Here is a 14628-nt window from a genome sequence, read left to right on the forward strand (position 1 = left end):
ATTTTTAATACATTACGAATTTGATCTAGTAAAACTAAAATTATAATAACTACATAAAACACTAAATTAAGGACAATAAAACATCCGGAAACAACTTAAAATGAAAACTAACTGAAAATATTGTTTAAATTATTTTTCAATTTATAGATCTTTTCATTAATTTCTCATAAAATAAACAAAAGGATTATATGTTCGTGTTTCAATGTTTAAAAAGACATTGAAATAAAATAAGTTTAAAAACCCTGATTTTTATATTTGATATAATACGATATAAAATGGAATTCTAACTTTTTGTTTACAATTTGAGCGAAATGAAATGTTCAAAAACACCTTTTTCTACTTTTAAAATTGCATCTATATCACAAAATGTTATTTTCGTGAAAGACTACAATGTGTAGAAATATTAAGGAGAAAATTTATTCTTGAATATTAACTTTTTATTCCAATTTACTTACAATCAATCCAAACTAACGCTAATTATATCTGAAATAACTTATAATTCCTCATTTACTTTAAAATAGTATATTAATATTTAATCCATTGTTAGCATTGAAACATACTTTTATCTCAAATAAATTAAAATGTTTTTTTTTTTTTTATCAAGAAGCTAGTTAAAATTATATGAAAGAAAACGAAAGAAGACTTATATTACACAGCTTTTGTTTAATCCTTGAATATTTTATAACTGTCATTAGCAATTTCAGACTTCATAGAAACGAGTTAGATTTTTAGGAGATAATGAATTTTCATAATAAATTATTTCCGTCATTTTACTTAGAGAAAATATTAGCTTTTTCTGAGTAGGAAGATAATTAGCTGAACGCTTTTAATTGTGTTTTTTTTCTCTCTCTCGCCCTGTTCTTGTTGAGTCAAGAGTTGCACACACTTTTATGATAAGAAAGTGTTTAATCTACATTACGCGAGAACATGACTTATTAAAATAAGAAATTTAAAGAGTAATGAAATATTCTCGCTTTTAATCATAGAACATTTATTGAAATAGCCGTAAAAACACAACTTTTAATTGGAATTTTTAATAAATTCGTCTTATAATTATAATTTTAAATTAAAATAAATTTTTCGCTAAAATATAAACTCTTATTTCTCGACTAGTAATAGCTTATAACGTTTTACTGCGCGGCTTGAAAATTTATTATACAGTACTACTAACAACATTTAATGAGAAATTCAAATTTTATAATTAAAACAGCTAACATATTTTGTAAAGGTTTTTTTTTTATTTTGCTAAGTGCTTTTTTTATTTTTACATGCAAAACATTTTCTATTTTCAGCTTTAAAAATGTTTTACCTTTTTGCATACAATTATTTCTTAAAACAGTTTTTAAATATTTGTTAGCTGGGCATAAATTTAGATTTTATAGTTTTAATTAGCTGCTAAAACTCACCATAAATTTATTTTTACTTATTTATTTATCGGACGCTGACAGAATTGCACGGATTAATTTTCTTATATTGTTTTCATGTGAAATCATCTGTTAATGTTCTTATGTATAGTATTGTTAACAACAGCAAGCATCCCAAAAAATATTTCATTCGCCTATTTCAAGTAATTTTATTCTTTAAATTTTTAAGTAAATGTAACTCTGTTTTACTCTCTACAATTTTATCAATTCCATGTATTTTATGATGATAAATTTGTATTTGTATTTGTAGATTTCATCTGTTTTAACGTATTGTTTAGCACAGCATTTTCTTGTGGAACTTTTGGAATTAAATTCTACATCCAATCGATCAAACAGCATTTCTAATAATTTAGGACTAGTATTTGTTTATTCAAAATTAAGGATTATGCACGTTTCATTCATTTGACTTTACACACTGCTTCACGCCTGGGTGCCGCAAAGTTTCAATTTTTGAGGGTTTTGCTTTTTTTGTTTTTTGTTTTAACTTAAAAGAATTTAAATCGAAGATTCATGAAAATATCTCTTTTTGTAAAATATTGGGGGGGGGATTTAAAAAAACTTCTAATCAGTTTGGAGTTTGACTGCCTTTCAAAACCCACTGATTGCAGAACTGTTTTGATAAAATTTTGTTAGAGAAATTAAGAGAATCTAAAACTCCGCACTCTTCATGTATCGAATTCTGATAGTGGGACGGCCTAGTATTTTTCCTCCATCGAAAAATACTGCCAAATCGAGTAAAAATCCAAGTTTTTTTTTTCGTTAAATTAATTAAAAAAGAGGACTAAAAACATATTTAGAATTTTTCCTCTCCGTCTCCACCCCTTCAACAGCTGAGTTTGAATGAGAAAAGAGAGGACTCTTAAGTGTCACCCAATACTTGATCCAAGAGTTTCCTTGTCTTCTGGATTAGGTTTAAGTTACAAGGCTACGGAGTTGAACATTGGTAGTCGTAAACTCAAAATTGGGAAATTTGGGATATTGGGAATACTATTCTGATTGCACAAATTGATTAACACTTGACTACATGGTGTACTTAGTCCACGTGGTGCATATATGTAGTAGTTTCCTGATAGTAGCAGAGGAGATCTCAGGTTGGAACCCCGGAGTCCCGGCCCTTTAATCAGAGTTTTAGTCAAGCTTTTCATTTATGTAGTTTGTAAGGTCTTAAAAAAATTTATTTTTGTAATTACTTTAAATTCAAACCTTCTATAACTTTAAAAAATGTGCGAATGTGAAACAAATAGTATTTCACAAGAAAAAAAATAATCCCTTCCTAGATTTCATATTTTAAAAACATTTCATAGAATAAATGCTACTCATTTGCAGTAACAACTTGTATAGATTACAAAACAATCTTCTGAGATTAATTTTATGAAATTCTTCTGGTAAGGGTGGTTTTGAAAAGAAGAACATCTGCTTGAAATATATTCAAATATAATACATGCATAACAATGAGGGTACTTGAGCTAAATGAAATTCATCAAATTTGACTCAAGGTAATAAATAATTAAATTAATTTATTCTATGCACTCTGTTTCGCGATAAATGATCTTCAAAACATGAATTTGGAAAATCTAGAAGCAGATGGCTATGAATATAATTTATTGATACAGATATAATACTTACTTTATGCAAATAACAATATGCATGATATCTTCACGAAGTTGTTTTTCTGGTGCCTTAATTTAGATTAATCTAATGAAGAATGATGCTAATATGCAAAATTACTTTACCACGTAAATTACATAACCACGAAAATTGCACTATTAACTTTAATCTAGATGATTAAGGCTGTTTATTTTGTTAATTTTATAAACTAGAGGAAAACTCTACTTTTACATTGTCTATGGGAAAAAGATTAGCTTTCAAAGATGAGTAACTCCTTTTTTTTTGCCTTAGAATAAATTGTAACTCTTTAATGTTTAAAAATGTATTATTTTATTAAAAAATGTATAAGAATAATTTTTCTAAACAAACGGATTTTATTGTTTACTAAAATCTTCTATGGTTTTTACGTTTGCTAGCTTGACTTTTGGACATGACTCTGTCACGAGTTCCATTTTGAACTCTAAATTAAATGTAAAATATGGTAATTTTAACTCTTTAAAACGGTAATATTTCATTTTGGGAACATTTTAAACGAAAATTATTGAATAATGTTTATAGAGAAACTGATTTTTAATTTTTCTTTTCTGTAACCCATGAGTGGTATTAAAGTGTTCAATGCAAATAAAAAAGCATGGAGCTTGGAAAAAAAGAGAAGTATTAACAAGCAGGAAAGTTGCAACGCTTTTACTCATAACGTTTACAGTTCTCTGCTTTAGAAAAAGAACTTAACTATTAGTTAGACGATTGGATTATCGTTCCATTTCTTTTCATTTGAATTTATAAAATTATTTTTAATCAGTTGGTGAGTGTTTTATATTCTTCCATAAAATGCTTGGATGTTTCTTTCTTTACGAGGACGTTATACCACGGAAGAAACTTTTCACCACAAATTCTGTTTCATCTCTATAACTAATGTAAAATTTGAAGTATAGAAAAAGTGAGTTAAGGCAAACTTGGAGTAAGTCAAAGTTTCAATTTATGGAGAAAAAAAATAAAAATATCAAAATGCAAGCAAATTATTGGAAGAGAACTTTTCCATTGCATAACCCTAAATTCTCCTCTCATGACTGGTTTTAATTTTGATATTTTGAAATTTTCTTTTCAGCATTTAAGACATCGTGGCTTACTCTACGCTTGCTTGAACTTACTTTTTCTATACTTTAAATTAGTTATGGAGATTGAAAGAGAATTAGAGATGAAAAATTTCTCAAGAAATAAATTCTGCCAGAAGTAAATTCAAAGCGATTGTTTCAATGCATGTAAACATTGTTTTTCTTTTCTTCGATAAGTGTAGGAAAAAACACAAAACAGATTGAAATTTAACCACACTGGACGTATATATTATATTTATTTACAATTTTAAAATTCTTTTTACAAAACATTTTGAAAACATTTAAAACAGTTCAAATACATCACATAACATTGCTTCTTAATCCATTTGATTGCAGTATTAAAGAATAGGATTGCGCAGTATTTTCCTCAGCATTCAAGATAGAAACATGCAATAATAAATTCATCTCCGCATTCGAATTATGCATTAATTCAAGTGGAGGTGGCCGAATTCAAGTAAAAGCCATAAACTTGATGGCTGTACTACGAAGTTTTTCTTTAAATGTATGCAAATACATTCGTTCCATACACGCAAAATCTTTCTCTCGACAGGTCTGTCACCTGTAGCAATCTCAATAGGCTACTACCCTTATAAAGCGCCTATAAAAAGTAAAAAGGGTATAAAATACTCCATATGTTTATTTAAAGTGCTATTTAGTAGTCTATTTCTAAACAAAATGGTTAACAGCTTCACAGTTAATTAATTACCTTTCCGAATTTAATGCTTAAATTAATTGTGGGCGTAACAATGTTGAAAATAGAACTCTTTAAACACGTTTTTGTTTTGGAGTATTTTTTTTCTATAATTGTAGCGTTACTAAATGTGGAAACAGATGAAGAATATCACTAATCGTATAAAAATAAATGATTTGGAAACAATAAAAGCTAATTTTCTTCATGTTTTGTTTTTAAAATTACTTAACACGTTGAATACCACGCTAATTTTGCATAGCTTGTCCGTCTGGCCAAAATAATTTTCTCAGTATGAATTGAATAAATTTCTTCAAACGATTTTTGTAACGATAATTTTAAAAAAATGAAAAGCATTAAAAATTTACTCGAATTCTATGTTTCTAATAATCTTGGCTTGGCCGGTCACCAGTGACCCCCATGGTGCTACGCACAAACTCAGTGCCGGTCACCGGTGACCCACATGGCATTCAACGTGTTAAAGAATGCGTGTGTCTGAAATAGAGATGCAATAATTCTTATAAAGTAACAGTATCCATTCTACTTCAACTAGATACATCCTGAACTATTATTTAAACCATTCATGTGTTAAGGGTGGAGTAAAGCTTGTTAGTAGAACACCTGTTTTATCATCTCTCATTTGTTTGCATCAGAATTCGTTGTTAGGATGAATCAATCCCCATTTCATACTATAGATCAAATATTTGATGAAAATATAAAATAATTTTAATACTCTCTGAAAAGTGCAAATGAAAAAATCACCTGTGACTTGGTAACATTCGTTTAACCATCTCTCCTCAGTTGCAGAGATGCCAACGTTCTCCGGACAGTAAATATATATTTTAAAGTGATAGTTTATCAATTGTGATTCTTGGTTCAATAAATTCAATTTAGTAGGCTTTTTTCCACCACTATTTCTAAATAATTAGGCTTATATAATTCACCACTTTAGCAAAAGCAAGCAAAAATAGTCAAATATTTTCAAATTTTACTTTGTGGTAATTTACCATTTTTTTTTAATTATTTCGGCATCTCTGGCGTTGAATTATACAATTGTAGATAGTAAATGCAAAGAAGATAATAATATTTCTTTTAAATAAACTGTATATTCTTTAATTTAATAAAATATGTTATCTCATGCTATGAGGTATTGATTGAGAAGATTGCATAGAACCAATAAGTTTTCGTCTCGCTCGAACTATCTCGAGGTGATCTATTACATAGCGTTCATTGGGTGCTATAACTGAAGCTCTCTCCAAGCATTCTTCTGCTTTGTCTAATCTATCCCTCTCAACAAATATCACACACAAGTTGTGCTGTGCTTGAACGTGGTTAGGATCTTGGTCTAGTATTTTCTCATAACACTGAAATATGAGAGAACAAAATTAAAATACGCCATGTGTGCATAGCAATAATCTCTTTTAAGCCTTAATTGCGCCCCTTAACTTCTGATTTGTCTTTACCGTGTTCGTTAAATGGTACCCATGAGAGACTATATGGTACCATCAAGAAACTGTAGGATAATTATCGTAAAAAAAACAATCGAACCAATGATATGGTTAAGCTCGGATGTTCTATATATACCAAATAAAGGATGTCCTGAAACTTCCAAATCCTGCATTTCGTATCGTTTACGATAGAAACTCTTTATTCCTAGATCTGCTGCCCTCAGTTATAGACTGCCGGGTTTCAAAATTTAGTCATCCGCAAACCAAAAAAGTTTGTTTTGTATCGTTTACGATAGAAACTCTTTATTCCTAAATCTGCTGTCCTCAGTTATAGGCTGCCGGGTTCCAAAATTTAGTTGTCCGCGTACCAAAAAAGTTGGTTTCGTATCGTTATTTTGTATCGTTTGCAATAGAAACTCTTTATTCCTAGATCTGCTGTCCTCAGTTATAGGCTGCCGGGTTCCAAAATTTAGTTGTCCGCGTACCAAAAAAGTTGGTTTCGTATCGTTATTTTGTATCGTTTGCAATAGAAACTCTTTATTCCTAGATCTGCTGTCCTCAGTTATAGGCTGCCGGGTTCCAAAATTTAGTTGTCCGCGAACCAAAAGAGTTGGTTATCAAGATTCAACTCCTTCAGAACAGGCGAAAGGAGAAATAAGCACTTCCCCAAGACCGCACACTCCGAAAAAATACTTATTAAAGAATACTTATACGAGATGCAATATGAGTATCCAAATTGAGATCATGTCCATGTGATCCTGGAACGTGAGAGTCAGAAAGGCTAATTTCATGTATGATTCCGTAATCTATGATGATAGAATCATGGTATATGTGATCATGGTTAGGAAATAGCTATACATTCTTATTTTATTCTCCAGGTAGCACTATAAGCAATTTCATCGAACTCAAAAGTCAAGGAGTATGAAGCAAGGCTTATGAAAGAGAACACTATAGTTAAATTTAAGATGATTTAAAACAACTGGTATTTGCAAATTTTTGCTACTTAACCTTTTATTTATTCGTCTATAGGTTCATTAAATCTAGATATCAGGTTTTCATTATCTTTTAGCGTTAATTATGTCTGATTTCAAAGCTTCAATGAATTTGGTTATATTCTCTCTAAATAATTATAGCGTTCAAATAAGCGAGCGGATATATAAACATTTTATAATAAAAACAACCATAAAAAAAACTTTACGTTTTATGAACTGGGTGGCTAGATGATTTTTGAAAAAATGCTCAGGCATCTTTTGCTTGTAGCGACCCTAATGTGTGTACCTTTTTTTTTAATTTTATTTTTTTAAAACATATACACTAATGGCTGTGATTACGGAATACATTGTATATAGTTAACCTAAAAGGCCTTCTTAACTAATGAACAATAAACTATTATTGAATATGAAAAATGATCCGCTATGATTTTGAGCCTTTAATTATACTTTTTTGCAGCCAAAACAATCCATTCTTAGCTAAAATAAAATTTTGTAAATTCAATATGAAATTGAATAAGGTTATTTCAATTACGCGTACTATACGTACATTCAGTTTATTAAGTTTAAATTAAAATTAAGTTTTATGATATAACATTTCTACCTTTTATGCGCCAGATACCGTAATTATTTAATTTCAACAATAAATAAGTTAATTATTTAAATTAAATACTTATTTTTTGAAATAAATGAACTTAATTAATTCAAAGCTTCAGCTCAAATTTATGGGTGATGTTTTAAAGTATAAATTTCATTTAAATTATTTCAGTAAATCTTTAGTTTTTGTGGAACACATTATAATTATTTTCATTAGTCTTTCAAATAAATAAAATTTTTAAAAGGAAATTAAATAAAAAAGAAACATGTTTACTTCTTGAGCTGCATCCAAATCTCGAACGGTGTTTATGTTAATATCTCCTAATAAAACTAGCCCCTTCAGATGATCTGGATGATGCTGGAATTTTTAAAAAAATAGATTTTATAAAGCAAGTAGAATTTCACAGTTAAAAAGTCACTTAAAGGCGTTAAGACACTTGTACTGCTAGAGTACGGGTAATTTGCATCTATGAAGAAAAAAAATATATATATTTTTATCTTTTAAAAGTTATTTGTACAAAAAAACAAGATTTAAATTTTGTACAACTTACAAAATTCTCTCATAGACCTGATAATTTAAATTTTCAGTATGTAGCTAATGGACGGTAGACTCTAATAACTTAGTAGCCACTTTTCCTCAAACCTAATGAGTCGTTGGCGGATATTGATTGGTCCCTTTCATATAATAGCCCCTTTTCGCAATTTTCTACGTTTATTAAATTATATATATTTTTTTAAAATCGTATTAGAAATAATCTATGGCTATAAAAAGTTCATTTAACAATAAAAATACTATAAATACGTGACAAAATTTAATTAAGCGTGCATATTTCAAAGAACATTTTTTTTTTAAATATTTGGGAGAACAAATTGCATTTAATGCCTACATTACTATTTTGAAGTATGTGTGATTTCTAGTTCTTAATTCTAAAGACAAAAAACTTAGTACTGTTTCACCATTTATTATTCAAAAATTCTTAGAATCCCAAATCGGAAACCCTAAAAATGTTCGTCAATTGCCGTCAGGTGATTTACTAGTTGAAACCAATTCTAATAATCAAACCTTGTCACTTCTACAATCACGTAAAATAGATAATATATCTATAACTGTTGCTCCTCATAATACCCTCAACATATCAAAAGGTGTCATTACAGTTCAATCATTACAATATCTCCCAATCAGCGAGATTATTGAAGGTCTTTCTGATCAATCAGTTGTTGATGCACGCCATATAACCATTAAGAGAGGCAAAGATATAATTACTACTCAACATTTAATATTAACTTTCAATTCCGCCACTCTACCAACTGACATTAAAGTAGGCTATATTAATTGCAAAGTACGACCATATGTTCCTAACCCTCTTCGATGCTTTAAGTGTCAGAAGTTTGGCCATTCGACTAATCACTGCAGGGGTAAAGAAACTTGTTCTCGCTGCAGTGAATTTGGACATACATTTCAAACTTGCACCCGGCCTGAAAAATGTACCAACTGTTCAGAACCTCACTCCGCCAACTCCCGACTCTGTCAAAAATGGAAAACGGAAAAACAAATCATCAACATCAAAGTTAATCAAAATCTGACATACACTGAAGCTAAAGCTAAATTCTTAAGTTCACAACCAAAACCTAATATTTCATATTCTGCAGCATTATCCAATAGTAAACCGAAGATATCCATAGGTATTCAGTATGACGCAGCTGATACCGAACCAAATAATACAAATTTCAAAAGACTATTGCCTAAACCAACAGCAAGCTCAACTAATAAGGAGCAATCTCAACCACCCTCAAAAACACAAAACCCTGTAAAATCTGTTATATCCCGTACAACCCCTTCACAAACCTCTACAGAAAAACAAAAATATCTGAAACTAACTCCACAATTGGTAAATGTCTTACAAAAACTTACCCAATCACCACTAGTGACTAAACACAAATATGTACCAAAGAGCAGACAAAATAAATTTAATAAGAATAGGCAAAAACAAACAAAAGAAAAAGAACAAGAATATTCACAATCTGATGTAATGAGCACAGACGAAAACACAGCCGCTGAAATTTCAGATACACAAATGCAAACCGATAAAGGGTTGGAATCACCGCCCAATCTCTGTCCAAAAAATACAAAATCCAAAAATCGGAAGCAATAAATGGCTAAATTAATATCTTGGAATTGTAGGAGCTACAACAATAATAAACCTGACATTATAGATATAATTAATAAGTTTTCTCCATGTTGCATTTGCTTACAGGAAACATCACTAAAACCCATTCATAAAACTAAAATGCATGGGTATCACGTCATCAGGAAGGATAATATAGACAATAGTAGAGCTTCAGGTGGAGTCATGATAATGACTTCCTGTATGTATCCCTCCAGTATGGTCTCACTAAATACTTCTTTGCAGGCAGTGGCTGTCCGCCTTAGTATCCAATTTTTATTGATTGTATGCTGCATATATCTTCCACCTCGAGATGATGTATCAGAAACAGATCTTGACGAACTAATTGCACAACTCCCAGAACCTTTCATAATAATAGGGGATTTTAATGGCCATAATCCCATCTGGGGTAGTTTGGACATAAATAATAGAGGGAACTTAATTGAAAAACTTATCAATAATCATTTACTCAGTCTTCTCAATTCAGGTGAGAATACTTATTTTCACGCCCCTTCACAATCTTATCATGCCATAGATTTAGCAATTTTCAGCTCATCTCAGTATCCATATTGGTCTTTTTTGGTTCATGATAACAGTTTCAATAGTGATCACTTCCCCTTAATACTAACTCATACAGGCAGCAGTAACTTTCAAAATTCCCGCACGCCACGACTTAAAATAGACACTATGAATTGGAACAAATTTAAATCGACTGTAAATATAACTGAAAACTTTATAAACCAAACCAATATAAATGATGCAGTGGAACATATTACATCGAATATACTTAAAGCAGCGAAACACTGCACAAAGATGACATCAACTAAACTGCCAAAACATCCGAAACCTTGGTGGAATCAAAACTGTTTTCAAGCACAGAAAGAACAAAAAAAGCAATGGCAAACCTTTCGTAGACACCCAACCACAGATAATCTGATTGCATTTAAAAAAGCTCGGTCCATAGCCCGGAGAGTTCGAAGAAATGCTCAAAAAACCTCGTGGAAAAATTATGTCTCCTCAATAAACAATAATACACCCTCAACTGAAATCTGGAACAAAATTAAAAGTATATCCGGTAAATATTGTGAACATAACATACCTATTCTCAAAGTTAATAACACACATATATCACACACTCCTGATATTGCAAATGCTCTTGCTGCTGCTTTCTCTGAAATCTCAAGTGCTTCAAATTACAAAGAACCCTTCGCCACATTTAAGAAAAATATCGAAAGAATTAAATTGAGGCCAAAAGACGACATAGATTGTAATTATAACCAGCCATTTACAATAAATGAACTCCAACATGTTCTAAAAAACACCCGTCCTTCAACACCTGGACCAGATGAAATTCATTATTCAATGTTACAAAACCTGCCGGATAGAGCTTTAGTGCTTCTACTTCAATTATATAATCGTATCTGGACAGAAAGAGTTTTTCCACAGACCTGGTCAACAGCATATGTTATCCCTATTTTAAAACCTGGTAAGAATTCCGAAGACACCACAAGCTACAGACCAATAGCCTTAACTAGCTGTCTTTGTAAACTTTTTGAAAAGATGGTAAATAAACGTTTAGTATTTTTACTTGAATCGCGAAATCAATTATCTCCTTATCAAAGTGGTTTTCGCAAGGGCCGCAGTACCACTGATAATTTACTGAAACTTGAAACCGACATCCGTCACAGCTTTCTCAAAAATCAACACTTGGTTTCTATATTCTTTGATATGGAAAAAGCATATGACAGGACGTGGCGTTATGGAATCTTGCGAGATTTAATCAATTGTGACATTGGCGGTAATTTATTTTATTTTATCAAAAACTTTTTATCAAACAGGACATTTAGAGTTAAAATTAGTTCAACTTTATCAGATGTTTTTTCCCAGGAGCAGGGTGTTCCTCAGGGAAGCGTTTTAAGTGTGACACTTTTCATTTTGAAAATAAACGAAATTTTAAATCAACTTCCCCCGACTGTCTATGGCGAGCTATTTGTCGACGATTTTAGAATTTCATGCCGATCTGTCAATATGTCTCTCATTGAACGACAACTACAAATAGCTGTGAATAAAATTTTAAAATGGGCAAATGAAAACGGTTTTACATTTTCCCCACAAGAAACTCATTGTGTTCATTTCTGTCGTAAACGTGGCATGCATCTTCATCCTGAGATAACTCTGAATAATAACGTGATTCCTGTCTTAGCAGAAACCAAGTATCTAGGCATGATCTTCGATGAAAAGCTTACATTCAAACCACACATATTTTATATTAAAAGAAAATGCTCTCAAACACTTAACATTCTTAAGGTCCTCACAAACTGCTTATGGGGGGCTGATATGGACGCAATGCTTAAAATATACCGGTCCGTAATCCGTTCCAAACGTGACTATGGTATTTCTGTATACTCATCAGCCCGCCAATCTGTATTAAAATATCTCGATACCATCCATCATCAAGGATTAAGAATTTCATCGGGTGCATTCAGGACTTCACCAGTTGAGAGTCTTTATGTTTTATGTTCTGAACCTTCTATGCATTTTCGTCGTTACAAGTTATCTCTGGACTATTATTTTAAAATAAAAGCGAATCCACTTCATCCACTCTACTCTTGTGTTTGCCATCCGCAACTTGTTACTCACTTCTCTTCACGTCCATCTTACATTCCTTCATTTGGAATTAGAATCACCAACATTTTATGTGAGCTTAACGTTTTAAATTTTGAGGTTTTTACTAGCACAGACGCTATCCCACCATGGGTTGATCTTACAACTTGTGTTTTAAACGTTTTTAATAATTTGAAAAAATCCGAGACGAGCCCAACAATTTTTAGCCAAATGTTTTACGAACATCGTCATCAATATATGGATTTTACACCTGTTTATACAGATGGATCGAAACATGATAACCATGTTGGTTGTGGTGTTGTTTACGAAAGTTTTAATATGTCTGAAAAATTTCTTCACGAAACTTCAATTCTCACTGCAGAATGCTATGCTATTTTGCTAGCACTTAATTTTATTTCAAACCAAACAAAAACTAAATGGATAATTTATACTGATTCTCGTAGCTTTATATCTAGTGTTCCTTACGTCGGAAAAAATCCCATAATTCAAAAAATACAAAGCCACTTTATGAAAATGCAAGTCCGAGGGTTCAGCATATATTTTTGTTGGATACCGTCACACGTCGGCATTCTTGGAAATGACCGTGCTGATATCATAGCTAAAACTACTCATAACTTAAACAGTAATCTCTTGACTTGCTTAGACCTGAAACACATTTGTAAAACTTCAGTTCATCAGGCCTGGAAAAATTACTGGAATACGCAAAATAATAATAAATTATATGAAATTTACCCTAATCTTGATAATTGTGAGACATTAACTGTTGATCGCAAAACCCAGACTATTATAAATAGACTACGCATCGGTCATACTCGTTTCACGCATATGCATTTACTGAAAGCCGAACGTACACCCATCTGTACTCTATGTCAAGTTAACATTTCAATTAAACACATATTAACTGACTGCAGACGATTCAAATATTTGAGGAAGAAACTTTTTGGCAGATTTTATCCCGATCTTTCATCCCTACTTAGTGACCCTATACATCACAATCTGATCAAGTTCATCAAAACAATAAAATTGTATTCATTGATATAAGTAAAAGTGCAATTTTTTTTACCTAGTGACTGGCGCAGTATAGCCACTTCTGGCTCTTGTGCCATTAAACTTTAACCAACCAACCTTCCACATGAATCTTTTGATGAGTTATGACGGTTCAAAATTTTGAATGGAGACATTGATTATTTTAATGAAAATTCTGCTTTCCTGAGTCTCTTTCTACATTGATATATTTATATTTAAATATATATTTAATTTGGGTCGCCACTTTTTTTTAAGAGCATGAACTATGAAATAATGCATATTTAGATATATATAAAACAAAAAAAGCTTCAATTAATCCTTTTATGTTATTACTTCTCTGCAAATCCTTTTCTTAATTTATTATTCAAAACTAAACGCTTTCTCACACTTTTAAATTCACATCCTTTCCTTTAATCTATTTTTGGTTCAAGTATGCATTAATTAAAAGTTAGACATTTTTCCCTTTGCTCTTTGTGGGAATCGCGTGACCTATTTAATAAAACAATTACTAAGTTTTCCCTTATACCCTAAAATGAAACATTTTACGAATTTATAAATGTTATACCCTTTTCCCTGTCTAAGACCGGTGTATATATATATATATATATATATATATATATATATATATATATATATATATATATATATATATATATATATATATATATATATATATATATATATATATATATATAAAATATTTTGTTTTTAGTATAAATTTCAAAAAAAAAAATTTCTAAAATTAACATATACTCACCAGCAGAAGTCTGCGAAGAAAAGGGATGGCTTCCATCGGACGACCTGCGTCCGAAAGTAAGAGTGCCAAATTGAACAGCGCACTTCTAAAATCTTCACGTATCTAAATACAAGTTCTACATTTAAATGCCCTTTCTTCACAAAAAAAATAGTTTTACAATTATTTCATATTATGAAAAAAATGTGCGCA

General features: G+C 30.8%; 1 protein-coding gene across 1 annotated transcript in view; it reads right to left on the reverse strand.

The window, feature by feature from the left end:
• Nucleotides 1-4361: 4361 nt before the first annotated feature.
• Nucleotides 4362-14628, reverse strand: part of LOC107447383 (protein O-mannosyl-transferase Tmtc3) — a 136822-nt gene continuing 126555 nt past the window's right edge. The window contains exons 19-21 of the mRNA XM_043039139.3: nucleotides 14440-14541; nucleotides 8141-8224; nucleotides 4362-6196 (exon numbers count right to left, since the gene is read on the reverse strand). Coding sequence (XP_042895073.2) covers nucleotides 5963-6196; nucleotides 8141-8224; nucleotides 14440-14541 — 420 coding nt within the window. The 3' untranslated portion in view covers nucleotides 4362-5962. The remainder of the gene's footprint in view (nucleotides 6197-8140; nucleotides 8225-14439; nucleotides 14542-14628) is intronic.

This window comes from Parasteatoda tepidariorum, chromosome 6, assembly GCF_982258835.1.
Source record: "Parasteatoda tepidariorum strain Cologne lab strain chromosome 6, Ptep-v5.0, whole genome shotgun sequence".
In the NCBI taxonomy this organism is placed as follows: domain Eukaryota; kingdom Metazoa; phylum Arthropoda; class Arachnida; order Araneae; family Theridiidae; genus Parasteatoda; species Parasteatoda tepidariorum.